The sequence below is a fragment of the Protopterus annectens genome, chromosome 5.part1 (assembly GCF_019279795.1).
Source record: "Protopterus annectens isolate FY-2018-M chromosome 5.part1, PAN1.0, whole genome shotgun sequence".
NCBI classification, from domain to species: Eukaryota; Metazoa; Chordata; order Ceratodontiformes; family Protopteridae; genus Protopterus; species Protopterus annectens.
In genome coordinates, this window is record NC_056736.1 from 567,529,108 (window position 1) to 567,545,362 (window position 16,255).

A 16,255-nucleotide genomic window follows, 5' to 3' on the forward strand; every position below is an offset into this window, starting at 1 on the left:
TAGCTTTTCACCTTTCATTAATTGAAACTAGTATAGCAGATTTTTCTCTTTAAATGTTACCTTTATTTGTAACTTTGAGGTGGAGGTGTTATTTTGAATTTATGCTATAGGAAATATAAGAAGATCAATGCTTTATATGGCAGGTTTCTATATATAATTCTTTTTAAAAGTGTTTTAACATAGTAGACATGAAATAGGAGTCACTTGTTTCTTGATTTTTTTCCTGTAAAGTAATCGTTTAATAACCAATGTAGATTGTTATTTAGTATGAGATAGTTATTAGAATATCTATTATGTTTAGAATTTATAAAAGGATTTCCCAAAACTGTTTCCACCTAGCTGTGTAAGCGTTATTAATCAGATATGACAATGCAATGTCAAGATCTTTGAATAATGTAACCCCATTAGAAAGGAAAATCCTCAGCCTGGCTGGGAACAGTACTTTTATCTGCTTGTCCTTAAGTTCTCTTGTAAGGGGAAGGAATTGCTTCCTTTTAGACATCACTGTTGCTGAATAGTCATTATCAAAATGAATAATATTTCCTTCTGGTAACTTAGACCAGGCAGTTTTGAGTACCAGTTCTTTATCCTGAGATGAAATAAATTTAATCACAATGGATCTCGGGGAAGTACTGGACTTTGATGCAGGATTAACTAGATACCTGTGTGCTCTCTCTATACCAAAAGAGAGAGCTTCAGGCAAATGTAAAGTTTTAGGGAGCCAGGTAGACAAGAAGTTAACCATATTGTTTCCTTCCGGTAGTCCAAAAATGCGAATGTTGTTCCTATGGGACTTGTTCTCAAGGTCCTCTGTTTTGGCTAATAAGGTGTTGTTCTCTTTTAACAGGTATCAGTTATTGTTCTCCCCTTCACTTAGTCTTCTTTCTATATCATTCAATGTGACTTCAGTGCCGGAAATCTGGTTTCTCTGTAATTTGTTTGGAGCAGATGTTCTTCATCTCACATTGCTGCAGTCCTTACATATGGGTAGTCCGCTGTCCTCGGTCGGCCCGAATACCAAAGTATTAGGCTGACGTCGGTCATGGGCGCTCAGATCTGACATCAGAGCGTCAGGGTATAAAAGCGCATGACCGACGTCATATCCTCAGTCTTCTTTGCCGCATGGTCCGATGCAGAAGCAGCGTTGCAAGTGCCGTTCGGCGTTCTGAAATTTTCGTATTCTGAGTTTCAGACCGAAACCAAGTTGGGCTAAGTACCCCGTTGGGGAATATTTTTGTTTTTCTTGCCTCAGTTAATTCCGGATGTCAGAAAAAGTGAATAATTGTATTTCTTGTGGGAAACAGATACCGCATAGGGATTATCACTCTCTTTGCATTCCTTGTTTGGGACCGGACCACGGCGTAGTCGGTGTCGGTTTTGTGCTAGGTTTAATAAGCGCACTATAAAAAGAAGGTTAGATTGTGTTAGGTTAGTCTTTGGTAAGCGGTGTAATTATAATATGCCGTCGGATCCTCCGCCGCCCGCTTCCTAAGAAGCGCAAAGACAAATCCTTGAAACCTAGACAGGTTGATTCGTCCGTTCGGACGCCGGGTCCTGCAGAAACTACAGTGGAGCAGGTGGATCCGGCTGAAGTTTCTGTTGAGTCACAGGGGGAAACTTTGATTTTGCAGGATGTGGCCTCACAGGAGTCAGGTCAAGCTGAAGGGGCCTCTCAGGTTACTGTTCTCCCTTCTATGCCTAAGGTGGTTAGGCCTTCTGCTACTATTTCTAAGGCTTCTTCTAAGGGCAGGTCTGTTTTGCCTTCCTCTGGTGTCCCTCCAGGTACTTCAGGGTCTGTGTCTAAAAGCACATGCTTAAAATGGCAGAAGATTTGATTACTTTAATTAGAGGTTCTATGCCCCCTCCTGATAAGAGGCCCAGGGTGGAGCCAGAGTTGGAAAGTTTGGATCAGGCCTCAGATGACTCAGACTCTTCTGCTGAAGATATTCAAGATTTTCCCCTTATTCAGATTCTGATGCAGAGGATTCCACTCCTTCTGCTTCTCCTCCAGAGGATTTTTCATTTTCAGAAACTCTGCATTCCATGAGGGAGCATTTTAAGTGGGAAGGACAGGATTTCTCTGATTCACGGAAGAGGCTTAGGGAATTCTTGTTTTACCACAGCATAGACCCTTGGCTATACCTCCTGTTTTGGATGTTGTTCAAGATGTTTTCTCGGAGGCTTCCCTTAATCCAGATTCTTTGCCTCCTGCCAGTTAAACCGGACAGGTATTACAGGGTGCCTGAGGCTCATAAATATCTGTATAAGAGTCCTAGGGCGGACCCAGAAACTATTAGTCAGGGGCCTAAGGGTGTTAGAGCTTCTGTTGTAAAGAATCCGGTTCCTCTAGATAAGGAAGCTAGAGCTTTGGATAGATGGGGTAAGAAGGTGTATACCTCTTCTACTTTAGCAATGAGGGCTTTAAATTGCCAGTTTCATATGTTGAAATATCAGAATTTCCTCCTTTCTCAGCTAAAATCTAAAGTGGATGCTTTGGCAGAGGGCATAGAGTGTAAAGAATTGCAGGATTTAGTACATGTCTCTGAACAGGTGGGTAAGCATTCTTTGCAGTGTGGTTTTGATGCTGTACAGGCCTCTTCTAGGGTGGCTGCCACTGGTTCAGTTCTTCGTAGGCACGCCTGGCTTAAGGATCAGAATTTGTCCGAGCATGTTAAAACTAGAATTCTGGATGCCCTTTACAGTCTGAAGTTTTGTTTGGTCCCCCTGTGGAGTCGGTTTTGAAGAAAATGGAAGACAAGGCTAAGTCCATGCAGACTGTTAAAGATTTTTTGCAGGTGCAACCTCCAAAGTTTAGTAGAAATTGGCCTACTAAGGGGTGGACCTACCCTTCTTCTGATTCTCAGTCTAGGGGTAGATCTAGACGTGGCAGGGGCAGAGCTCACAGTACATTCAGGCCTAGAACTTGGAGTTCACCTGCACAATCTGCAGGTGAGGGCAGGGGCCAGTCCTTTCGTAAACAGGCCCAATGACCTGCATTTTCAGCTGCCAGATTCTTCTTCCCTGGCAGCTCCTTTGGGAGGAAAGTTAGCACTCTTCAAGAAAAACTGGCTTTTAGTCACCCAGGACAAATGGGTATTGGACATTATAAACCGAGGCAACAAGTTCTATTTCCATACATTGCCTCCTTTCAAAGGCATGCCAGACGTTCCTCCTCGGCAAAGGATAGAGGCTCACAAGCAGATTTCTTTACTTCTTCAAATAGGAGCTATACAGCCAGTTCCTCTGTCAGAAGTGGGACTAGGATTTTACTCTCGCCTGTTTCTAGTACCAAAGAAAGGGAACACGTGGAGACCAATTTTGGATTTATCTATCCTCACACTTATCTGGACATTCCAAAGTTCAAAATGCTAACGTTACAACAGCTTTTACCTCTGTTGGGAAAAGATCACTGGATGGTAACTCTGGATCTCAAAGAGGCTTATCTTCATGTTCCTATCAGGCCCAGTTGCAGGAGGTACCTGCGTTTTCGGGCTGGAAATTTACATTATCAGTTCTCTGCATTGCCCTTTGGCTTATCTACTGCAGCCAGAGTGTTCACAAAGGTTCTGGCTCCAGTGATAGCCTTTTTCAGGTTAAGAGGAATACAGATTTATCCTTATTTGGACGATTGCCTGATTATTGCACAACACAAAGACAAACTTCTGCATCATCTACAGTATGTGATGGTAGTGTTAAGATGCCTAGGGTATTCTGTGAACGAAACAAAGTCCAGTCTAGTACCCTCTCAGGACATGTGCTTTCTGGGTGTGAGACTGAATACAGCTTCCTAGATGGCCTTTTTGACCCCGGACAAACAAAGAAGCCTTTCTCTTTATTTCCATCATATGTCTCTACAGTCCAGGCTGACTGCAAGGACAGTCCTTCAAGCCTTGGGGTTCCTGGCATCTTGTATTCTGGTGCTTCCCAATGCCAAACTGCATATGAGGAAGCTTCAATGGTATCTCAAAAATGTATGGACACAACACTGCCAAGATCTAGACACTGTCATTCAGATAATACCTTGCATTCAGAAAGAATTTTTGTGGTGGGCTCAGGAATGTCACCTAAACAAGGGACTCTCTGTGACCCGACCAGAGGCGAGTCAGATTCTAACGACAGATGCCTCGGACAAGGCTTGGGGAGCACACCTCAATGGAAAATGGGTGCAAGACACGTGGCCTGTCAGACTTCAACATTTGCATATCAACTTGAAGGAGATGTTAGCAGTCCAATTTGCATTGATGGCTTTCAAGGATTTACTTCACCCAGGACAGGTGTTGATTCAAACAGACAACACTACTGTCATGTGGTACATCAACAAGCAAGGGGAACCCATTCTTACCCTCTTTGCAGGCAAGCGATGATTTTGTGGGAGACTGCTCTCAGTTTACACCTCAATCTTCAGGCAAGGTTTCTACCAGGAGCACAGAACTCCTTAGCGGATGTGTTGAGCAGACAAATTGTGGATCCTCACGAGTGGAAACTGGATCCTCATGTGTTTCAAAAGTTGACAGTGTTATGGGGACTCCAGACATAGATCTGTTCGCTTCTCCACTAAATTACCAGTTGCCAAAGTTTTGCACAAAAATGTTTCATCCCACAGCTTGGAAGGTGGATGCTCTATCATTCAGTTGGAGCAATCTTCATGTCTATGCCTTTCCACCTCTGCCTCTCATTCCCAAGGTACTCCTGAAGGCCAGAATAGACAAGCCATCCATGATTCTGATAGCCGGATTGGCCTCGACAGCACTGGTACCCACTACTGAGGAGTTTGGTACGGGAGCCTCCATGGCCTCTGCCTTTGATTCCGCATCTTTGTCTCAGGAGGGCAATCACTTCCTCAATGTCAAGATTCAGTCTCTGCATCTCACAGCCTGGCATATTCTGTTTTAGACCCTGGAGGGTCTCAGCTTCCACAACAAGTTTTGAATGTTATTTTGGAGGCCAGAAGGCCTAGTACAAGGAAAGTTTACGCTGATAAATGGAGGAGATTTTTCTTTGGAGCAAAGCGAAGGACTTTGATGTTTCCAAGCCTGATTTAAGTGTTTCTCTTCAATATCTTACTGAGTTATTGGACAAGGGTTTGTCTTTCTCCTCGATAAAGGTTCATGCTGCAGCCATTTCTGCTCACTATGACTGTGACCCTCCTTTATTTTCCCATCCTTTGTTTAAGCAATTTCTTAGAGGGGCAAAGAACATAAGACCCCCACGTAGAGCTCCTACTCCTGCTTGGGATCTCAATTTTGTGTTGGAAAAGCTTACTCTACAACCTTTTGAGCCTGCAGCTACTGCCGAGTTAAAGTATTTATCATGGAAGACTGCTTTTTTGTTGGCCATTACCTCTGCAAGAAGGGTTTCTGAATTACAGGCCCTTATGGCAGTGGAACCTTTCCTGATTTTTCATAAGGATAGGGTATCTTTGCGTACTAATCCTTCCTTTATGCCTAAAGTGGTTTCTAGTGTGGCCTTGAACCAAACTATTCATTTGCCTACTTTTTATGCAAACCCCCAAAATAAAGGGGAGAAGATTTTGCATACTTTGGATATTCACAGGCAGTTACGTTATTATTTGAGCAGAACCAAGGGGTTCAGGCAGTCTCAGCAGTTGTTTGTTTCTTTTGCTTTGGGTTCTCAGGGGAAACCTGTTTCAAAACAAACTATTTCTAAATGGATTGGGTTTTGTATTTCTTTGTGTTATTCCCATCATGGTAAGGAGATTCCAGCTGGAATCGGACCTCATTCTACTAGAGCTACTGCCACTTCTACTGCCTTTCTAAGGGGGGTAGCTGCAAAAGATATTTTGGAAGCAGCCACTTGGAGTTCAGTACATACTTTTTCCAAGCATTACCACCTTCCTCTTTATTCTAAGTCTAGGGCTGGATTTGCCACTGCAATATTACAGGGCATTTTAGCAGCCCCTAATGCTTTATGATTTTGCCATCCTCCCTTTACCTCTGCTTTGGGATTCTACCCATATGTAAGGACTGCAGCAATGTGAGATGAAGAACATAGTACAGTTTTGTACCTACCATAAATGTAGATGTTCGAAGATCCACATTGCTGCAGTCCAATTACCCTCCCTCCTTCCCTCTGTAGTTTGGCATGGTTATATGGTTTGGGTGATGGTTGTTGTTGGGCATGTTTTTGGGAGGTATCCTGTTTTTGGGCTGTGGCCTTTCTTTTTAGGGCCTTCTGACATCTGGGGCAAGAAAAGACTGAGGATATGACGTCGGTCATGCGCTTTTATACCCTGACGCTCTGATGTCAGATCTGAGCGCCCATGACCGACGTCAGCCTAATACTTTGGTATTCGGGCCGACCGAGGACAGCGGACTACCCATATGTAAGGACTGCAGCAATGTGGATCTTCGAACATCTACATTTATGGTAGGTTCAAAACTGTACTTTTTTCTTAAAGTCATCTCTTTTGGTGTCCATCTGTCTATTTTAAAAGACAGTTCTTGAATATTAGTAATGACAGAAGCTGTTTTTTTGAACACAGAGTCTTGAGGTGCTGCCTTTGTATAACTCATGGTGCTGGATAAAGTGAAGAAATTTTCTCTTGCAGATTTTGACAGGAAGATAGTGTAATTTTAAGAAATGTTTTTGATGTAATCCTTTAGGACACCAATGTTTATCATAATTCACTTGAGTTGTTTAGGATTATTTAGAAATAAAATTTCCTGTCAGAAATATATGTAGTAGCAGAACAGAAGAAAAGTGCTGCTATCCTAGTCTCATCCTGGCCAGCATCCCCCCCCAGGGAAGTTAACAGTTCTGACGTCCATATTTAGAGCAGACTGTGCTTGTGAGTGTTGGTATTGTACAGATGGACCCTGGTGCACAGCTGAGTGAAGAACCTGCCCCAAGTCTACAGTTCACTATAGAGGCAAACATTAATGTAGTGGCACCCTCTGTACTATCTTGGTGAGTATCTCATGCAACAGTGTTTTAAGTGATGATTTGTTCAGAATCAGATAATTTGAAAAGTCCATATCTGGGGCTACATTTCTAGAAATGTACAGTTAATAAGTTATCTACATTATCAGAAAATATTCAGTACTAGTTTAGATGCGTGTTTGTGTTTCTAATGTCTCATACTGTTTTGTTCAAGGATAGCTTGCATTAGTGCACCAAGTGTGTACCAGAAGATGAAAGAATTACAAACCGAAGACTTTACTGTGTGCTTATTGGAATATGATCAACGGTTTTCTGTCTTTGGAGAAGAATTTGTATTCTACGACTATAACAAGCCTTTAAATCTCCCAGAAAACCTAAAGGTCAAGAGTTTTGATTTAGTGATTGCTGATCCTCCATATTTGTCTGAAGAGTGCCTTAGAAAAACAGCAGAGACCATCAAGTACTTGACAAAAGGAAAGATTTTACTTTGTACAGGTAAAGATACTATCTTTATGCATCTATAAATACAAATATATGTTTATTTAGGATGTTACAGATGTAATCATCAACACTGAGCTGTTGTTTTTTTATTTTTTATTTTCTCCCTTGATCTTAAATTAGTAGCTACAAAGCATTTCTTTACTTGGACATGAAGCTTCTCATAAATCTCAGTATATTTCTTTAAATATTAGGGAAGAAAGATGGGTAAGACATTTTGGTATCATTTCATTCAACATTCTAAACTAGAAGGAATCTCCTTCCCCACACACATGCACACACTGCTGTTCGTTAATTCATACATAATACATTTGGTGTTTGGGGCCAGTTGTGCTCATAGCATCTTTCATTGCAGCAGCCAGCATGTTTAGTAGATGCTGGTGGTTGTAATCCTTTCTACAGGCCAACATTCTTCATGTAGAAAATATGTCTTTTGTCTTTTTCAGCATCACTTTACTATTACTGCTGCCTTGGAAAGAATAAAGTGACACTACAGATTGTAAATGTTTTAATGTTGCATTCTTACCTGCTCACATTTGTGGGTTATAGGACAACAGCCTTTGGTGAGCATGGTTTCTTCAGTCTTTTTGTTTGAAAGGTGACTTTTCCTGGAGCTTCCTAGAGTCTGAACCACCGACTTTTCAAAAAACACACATGCAATCTTTATTGAAAGGCCAGGAAAGAGACTGATCATTTGACCCATTTACTCCTGGCACAACGGGAAAGTGAGGGGTGATATCTTTGCTTCTTAGTGATACCTGTGCTTTCTGTTCACTTAATTTCTTATTCACTTCTACTCTTGAGAGCTGCTGTTTTTCCTGGTGCTTGTATCATTGGCACACTATCAGGATTTAATTGTTTATGATATTCTCCTGGAACACTTCATAAACCTATCATTGATAGAAATTTTTTTGAAACTCCAACTGGCAAGAAAAAAAATGGTCAAAACTTCAACCATGTGGGAAAAAAAAAACATAAAAAAATTTGCTGTCTAGGCAGGTGCTGCTTCTTCTTCCATGACTTCTTATTGAGATACGTGTTTCAAATTCTCACAATATTCTCATAGATGGTTCTCACTGGTGCATTAAAAGATGCTGTATATAGGCCCCTGCTGCACTGGAGACACATCTGAGTTAGTTCCATCTCTGCCTTTACTGTTTCATCTGTTAGCTTGAGACTGTAGGTCCTTGCCAGTTTTCAGTTGTGCTAACCTTTGAAGCACATGTCAAATGTGCAAGCAGTTCTGAAGCTGTTCAGTAATGAATAGTCCCCCTCCCAAGGAGAAAATGTATAGCAGCAGGCAGCAATCAGCAGAAATCCTAGGGCTAAAGAAAGGCAATATGAAGTGAAATCTTGTCTCTTTATACTACATCGTGACCTTTTGGTCTTATAGAGCTTCCATTTTGGCCTGATGTGTCCTTATAGCACTGCGTCAATAATAACTTTAAACACATGGTGTAAACCAGACCTAATTTCTGCTATTTTCACATAATCAGTCCTGTTCCATTGGTCTTCTTGAGGGATTTAAGTGTTAGCAGTTCAGTTAGAAGCATATCGGTGGTAATACTAAGGCTGCATGAGACTACCTAAATATAATTGCACAAGCTTATTTTCCTTAGACATTTTTCCTTCTTTCCTTGAAATGCCGGATGTCTACCAGTGCATAACTTTTTCTCAACCTGATAATGTTTTTTTAAGTTTGATGTCTTACTTCCAACATATGTTGCCCTGTTAGTTATTCTGAGCACTGTACATCTTTACCTGGTAGTCAGTAGTTGTAGGTATGACTGTTTGCAAGAAATTAATATATTTTTTAAAACATGATAGAAAGCATCTCTGATGGGCAGCCACGGTGGTGCAGCAGTTAGCATTGCTGCCTCACAGCAAGAGGTTCTCTGGTTTGACCCTCGGCTGAGGTGCCTTCTGTGCGGAGTCTACATGTCCTCCCTGTGGTTGCGTGGGTTTATTCTGGGTGCTCCGGTTTCCTCTCACATCCCAAAGACATGCTGTAGGTGGATTGGACACTCTAAATTGGCCCTAGGTGTGAATGCGTGCATGTGTGTGCCTTCTGTGGAAGGTTGTGTGCCGGGCTGGCAACTTGACACTGTAAAACTCCACTGCCAATCATGAGCGGACAGGTGATCCGCTGTGGCGACCCCTAACCGGGAAAAGCCGAAAGAAGAAGAAGAAGCTAGAAAGCATCTCTGATGTGTGTTATTGCTGATAATTATTCAGCAGTGTGCAGATCACTGATATCATTCCTAGTTCTGGATTTTAGCTTGCAAAGAAGCATGGTGATTCAGATCCAGAGTTCGGAGTTCAGTGCTGATATCTTATCACCATATCTGTTAAAATTTAGATGTTTTACGTGAGCTTGTATTGGTTTTCTCCAGGTGCTCAAGTTTCCTTCCACTTGTCAAATATGATAGTTGATTGGCTACTGTAAATTGTCCATATATACCCCCATCGCTGGGACCCCTGCATGGCTGAAAAGAGTTACCCAGTTAACAAATAAGTAAAACAATCAAATCGTTTGGAGTAGAGGGATAAAACCCTGTTTATGACCCATGTGACTTGAATTTGTGTAGTAGCTCAAGCACCTGTTGGAGCTGTAGCATGGGAGAAAAAGAATGACATGGATAAGCCTTGTTGTCTTTGTTGTTTTTTTTTTTGGGAGGGGGGGGCTTGGGCCTCAGTACACCCACCTCAGTGGAATCCCAGTGGAGGCAGGCTAACATGTGAATGTGTTGTCTTCAAAGGAGAGAAAAGTCATTGCTTACAAACACACAGAGATGTGTACATACTTGCAGTGACCCATTGCACTCCAACCCCTTGGATGCTTCAGGCATGCTTGGGGAATGCTAGGGCCTAAAATGAAAACAAAAATTCTAATCCTCCATCTACCAGGTGATAGAAACACTTTTGGCTGTCTGAAACATAATCTCCAGGGGAATGGATGGACTGTAGAGCTCTCACCCCAGGATATATGAATGGACTGACTGCATGATGGCAGGCAGACTTAATGGCCAAAGGGGGACCAGAGAGGAAAAAAAAAAACAGGCTTAATGGTCAAAAGGGGGATTGTGCCACAAAGAATATATGAATAAGTAAATCCTATTTCATAAGGTTGTTTGGCCATTCAGCTATACAAACAGTTCTCCTTCTGAACTAAATCTATATCTTACTTTGTAGGGAGAGCTAGATGTTTTTTTTTCTCCAGCAGTGTTGGAAGATTCTGTCATGAGCATATCTGAGATTACAATGCTGTGTAATGTCAGTAGTTGCCTTTCATTTTGAATGTTTTTTTTTATTTTTTTTTATTTTTTTTTTTTTAAGTATTTATGCAGAAGAAGCAAAGGCGGGCTACCATTAAGAAACAAAGGGAAAAAACTAAATATGCGATTCATGAAGAATTATTTTTTAAAGCATTTGCATGTTTAAACAATAATGCTATGCTTGTAGTGTGTGTATGTGTGTGTGTGTTTATGCACTTGTTTTGATTGATCAATGAGTGGGGATAGCATTTGGAGGTTACTAGGAACCCAAATTCAGATATTTATCAAGCCAGCCACGGTGTTGCAGCGGTTAGAGTTGCCGCCTCACACCAAGAGATTCTCCGGTTCGATTCTCGGCTGGGGTGCCTTCTATGCAGAGTCTGCATGTCCTCCTTGTGGTCACGTGGGTTTCCACTGGGTGCTCCGGTTTCCTCCCACATCCCAACGACATGCTGTAGGTGGATTGGACACTCCAAATTGGTCCTAGGTGTGAGTGTGTGCATGCATGTACCTTCTGTGGAAGGTTAGGCGCCAGGCTGGCACCTCCGCACCATAAAACTCCACTGCCAATCATGAGCGGACAGGTGATCCACTGTGGTGACCCCTAACCGGGAAAAAGCCGAAAGAAGAAGAAGATCAAGGGTTTGCATGGAGCTAAGCTTAGGGCAGCTAGATAGTGTCATACAGTGCTAAGATCATAGCACTGTCTAACATCTAGCCTTCACCCTAGACACCACTTTGGTAACCAGTGTAAAACCAGCACCCCTAACCATAATAGCCAAGCCCTAATAGAGGTCTTGACTACAGGTTTTTGCAATTTCTTAATGTCTCTGTGGCCAGCTTGGTAGATATTGGCATGAGCCAATGTAGCAATCGTCTCATGTATTCAGACAACCTTTTAATCCATAAAGACGCTAACACACTATGCAAGAGATGTACATATATAACTTCATTGGAGGCAAAAATCTTGCTTACAAACAAGATTGTCAAAAACACACACACTACATCCTTCACACATACCGCTCTTCACACACATATACCTTCTTATGCTGAGGCACTTAAAAGAAACATCTCTAAACCTCAAAGACTTCCTTGTCAAACTGTAACACTTACCCCTCAGCAGTCACTAAATCACACACGAAAAGCAATGCCTAACCCTGCACATATGCGTAAACACAATGAACCCTCAAGAGCAAAGCCCATAAGGCAATCAAACACTTTACCCAGTACTCTTTTCATAGCAGATTTTATTGTATGACACAGCGATGCTCCTCTCACCAGGATAGACAAGAAGAAAATAACGGTTAGTTGCCTGTCTGGAGCTAGGATCTGCAATATCACACATGCACTCAGGTCACTGCACCACAGATACCAATATGATTGGTAAACATCTGCAAGACAAACAACACCAGAAACACTAGATCCAAGGACCTAAATCTTGTTTGCAACATAAACAGAACCTGGTGTAGGGACCGATATGTGTCTCAAAGGATCCCTTTACTATGGAATAAGTTTTCCATTTGCATGAAGCAGAGTTCATCCCTGATCCTATTCAAAAGAAACCGTGATCATTGGATGGGAAATTGCAAATTCACCCTCAACCTGGCCCCCATGTCTCAGATGGACGCAGGTCGATAGTAAGTAAAGTAATGCCCAACTAACCTACTCCCCACACACACATACCACCCTACTACCTCTTTACTTACAATACCCCACAATGTAAGTGTCCAAGGAACTCTGAGACAAATCTGGGTTGGATTGCATGGCTAGGCTCGTAAAGACCCTGGTGGTCATTAGCCTAGTATGAACTAACTTATGAACCTAAATAAATTAAGCTGAAATTAGACATGGTTATTTGGCATAAGAGCATCTTACTCCAGGGACCCGTTGCAGTGTCTTAAACACCTTGATAAAATGTTGTTATGCTTTGTTTCTATTTTTTTCCTTAAATTTTGTGCTCACTGCCTGTCCTGTAGGCCTACATGTACATACACTGGGGATAATGCTTTCCATGCCCCTAAGATCCCCAGGTAATTGTATAGCCACTAAATGTTTGAATATCTTCCTCTGTATGCCACTGTAGTTTTTGTTGTCAGATGTTTGAAAAGGAGTATGCCTTCACAGTGGGTTTGCAGTCACCAGATCATGAGCTAGGAACACCACGAGGGTGTATTTTTTGAATTGGACCAGGTCATGAAGTTGATGGCTGTCAAGGGTACCAGCACTTCAACCATGTGGCTTGCTTGTGTCAGAGATAGAGAGGAGGGGTTAAGTCCTCTACCACTGGTCATAACATTGTTATACGCAAAGAAACCAAAAGAAGAATTGGAAAGAAAATTTATTTTCAGATACTTAGTAGAAGGTAAGAGATTCAGATATTCAAACTACGCCCTGACCTGTCTGTGCCTGTGGTAAAAAGTCCAGTGTGGTATAGGTTTTCTCCATTTCCTTTCCTGTAGATTGTGAGAGGTAACTACTGTCATTATCACAAGATAGATCACAAAAATACTCTCCAGTTCCAGTTCCTGGTAGAGAAACCCTTGGTATAGAACATTGTTTTTATTCTTTAACTGTCACTGCATCCATGGAACCTGACAGGGCTTCACTTGAGACTGGCAGAGATGATTAGCATTATTCTCTACTAGCTTTCCTCATAAAAATCCCTGCTTTTGGGATGGAGGCTGAGACTAATAAAGCATTATTTTGTAGTGGCTTCTCTTCCCCACAGAAATATCTGATTTTTGCCTTTTTTTTTTTTTTTTGTGAAGAAGAAAGAGGAACTATGTCTTATTACTCACATGGAGCTTGCTATTATACTTCATGGAGACACTCAAACATGGATTCCCTCAGCAGGTAAGTAGGCCGATCAACTTAAGAAGGCTGACGGTTTGTGTAGATCACATTCAAGTGGTCCACACATCTGAGTGAGTATTGAGCCTTAAATCACCTGTCCCATATATCCTAGTTCCAGCCCTCCTTCATATAACTTGTGCACCCATCCTGCTGATGAGCTGGACACTGCAGAGCAAGCACTTATTCCTGCTTTATCTGTTGGCTTCCATGTTGTTTGCTGCAGCTTCTATGCTGCAGATGCACTGGTTAGGACTGTGGCCTCTTGTACCTTCCTGTGCAAAGTAGGCCTGGTCTGAAACTGTCCAGTGCAAAGGGCCATCCCGAATAGGTCTTTGTGGAGGCAAGGTTCTGTTTAAGCACTCCATCCAATAAAAGCAAAGCACTATAGTCAGCATTCTCACTGCTGCAGTAGCCTATGCTTTGTGTTCTGCCAAGGATACAGCAACTGGCCAGATTCCAAAAGCTTTCATACCCTCCCATTTTGGAGGGAGCTATATATTCAGCCAGTGACTAAAAATATTCAGCACTTTCTTACTGCATCGTGCAGATGCATCTCTGAGGCTGTTCAGGATCAGCAGTCGGCCTGTTAAACAGATAAGACCCCCTTGGATAACCCTTCCACACTATCTTTTTTTAGTATTAGAAGTGTATTTTCTATTTTTTTTTTTTATACTTAATTTCTGTCACAGTTGCAGTATATCACTTTAAGAATACCAGCTTTTTAGGAATTTCTGTTAGATGTTCCTCGAATACTGCATTTAATGTGTAGGAATTGCTTTCTAGTTATCAAGGTAGCTAGTTAAGCTATATAGGCTTATTTACACCAGGTTTTAAGAGAAAATAATGAAAGTATTTAGCAGAAAGTATAAGTTGTGGGCATAAATTGTGTAAGTTTAATGCTTAGGTACACTTCATGCCAAACTACTTGTTTAATGCTTAAACATTTATTTTCAAGGAAAGAGACTCTTTTTATCAGAGGTAAATTGTGTCCTACTTGTGTGACTTTTAATAGGGAGACTGAAATTTTTGTGTGCTGGTTAGGTGTACTAAGTGATAGCTCACCTTCTGACTGATCCCTTCTACCATATCTTGCTAGCAATAAGGCTTCTTCTTCTTCTCCAGCTACAGTGTGAATACTTACCATGTCCTACTGTTCCTTCTTCCAGTGTGCCTAAAAAGAAAAAGCAGTTGCCCTTAGCACAGGCTCAATCAGTGCCTCTGCCAATGTTAGGTGACTCTGCAGTGGCTGTTGCTGTTTTTTTAGACCACTTACTGTTTTTTCCTCAATTCCCTTTGGTGTAGCCTTGCCAGCCACTATAGACTGGAGGTCATACATGTCCTCTTTGGCTGTGCCAGTGTCCAATGTGGACATGGGAGAACCATTCATTCTAGGTGCTGGAGACAATACAGGAGGGTCTTCACAGGATGACTGGGGAAAGAGACCTCTTGCTCAGGATATTCTTTCTTCTCAGTCTTCTTCAAAAGATTACCTTAAAAAGAATAAACAAATGTTTAGTCATTGTGACGATAAAAAATGTTTCCTGTGGATAAAAATGATATCACCTTAGCTAGGAGTTTGTTGCAGACATTTAATCCTGGATGTCAAGTGCCTCATCCCGTTTCTTATTCCTCTACTCCTAAGGAATAGGATGTTTGTTCAAAGGATTCTGATGGTGAGTGAGACAGGATTATTTCACCTGAGGGTTCCACAGGCCAAGACTCTGAGTCTTTTCATAGTGAGCCTGAATTTGAATAAATACAGAGACTTTCTCCTTTCCTGAGACAATCTCCAGAGTAAATGATGTGTTTGCTTGTGAACAGATAGATGTGTCCTCGCAACTGTGCAGATACTATGTTTTATTAGAAGATGCCCCACATACTGCACCCATCCTCCTATTCTGCCATCCTTGGGGGAGCTTTTAATGCTGCTTACAGCACTCCTGACTCTCAACCGTCAGTACCAAAAAAAAAACAGCTAAACTGTATAAAGTTTCTCAAGCTAACAAATATCTGTTTTCTAATCTTAAAATAGATCCTGCAGCAATCTCTTCCACTACTCCTAATGTGAACAGGTGCCTTACAATCCCTAACCTGTTCCTGGGGATAAAGAGGGTAAACATCTGGACAGACTGGGTAAAAGATTATTTTTCTTCCTGCACATTATTCTTCAAAATTCTGAATTACCTGAGCTATGCTTGGAAATTTATGCTTAAATGTATCAGTAGTCTGAGTGAATTTGCTGCTTTCCAGCTACCTGAAGGGAGATCTTATTTGAATTAGATTATGGCTGACTTGTCTTAGATTTGTAGACATGCCTTAAAAAGTGTGTTTAATTGTTCTGATACTGTCTTTAGGGTTTCTGCTTCAGCAACAGTCTTAAGAAAATTGGTCTGAGTATGTAACCACAAGTTTTCAGATGACTTAAAAGTCAGAAATTTTAAACTCTCCTCTAGATAGATTTTTTATTTGGACCTTCTACTATGCAGGTGCTCAAACAATGGGGGTAAGAGAGGTAATTTACTGCAGGGGAGTTGCTAGGGTCTTTCAGGTCCCCAAGTTCTTTCCCTCCAAATCCTAAGCTCTCTTTAAAAGACAAAAGCAAACAAAGGGTGCCTCCAGTTAACAGACAGACACCTAAGAAAAGATGGCAGAAGGGAAGTGATAAAAATCACAAAAAGAAAAGAGCTTTTCCAAAAAAAAGTTCAGCTGCCAGAATCCAGGTCACTCCC

The 16,255-nt window shown here is 41.6% G+C and overlaps 1 protein-coding gene across 3 annotated transcripts in view; it reads left to right on the plus strand.

The window, feature by feature from the left end:
• The window catches only part of EEF1AKMT1 (EEF1A lysine methyltransferase 1), a 395,301-nt gene that overhangs the window by 306,957 nt on the left and 72,089 nt on the right, over positions 1–16,255 (plus strand). For all 3 annotated transcript variants that reach the window (XM_044073187.1, XM_044073189.1, XM_044073188.1), the window contains exon 4: positions 7,115–7,395. In XM_044073187.1, the coding sequence (XP_043929122.1) occupies positions 7,115–7,395 (281 nt within the window). The remainder of the gene's footprint in view (positions 1–7,114; positions 7,396–16,255) is intronic.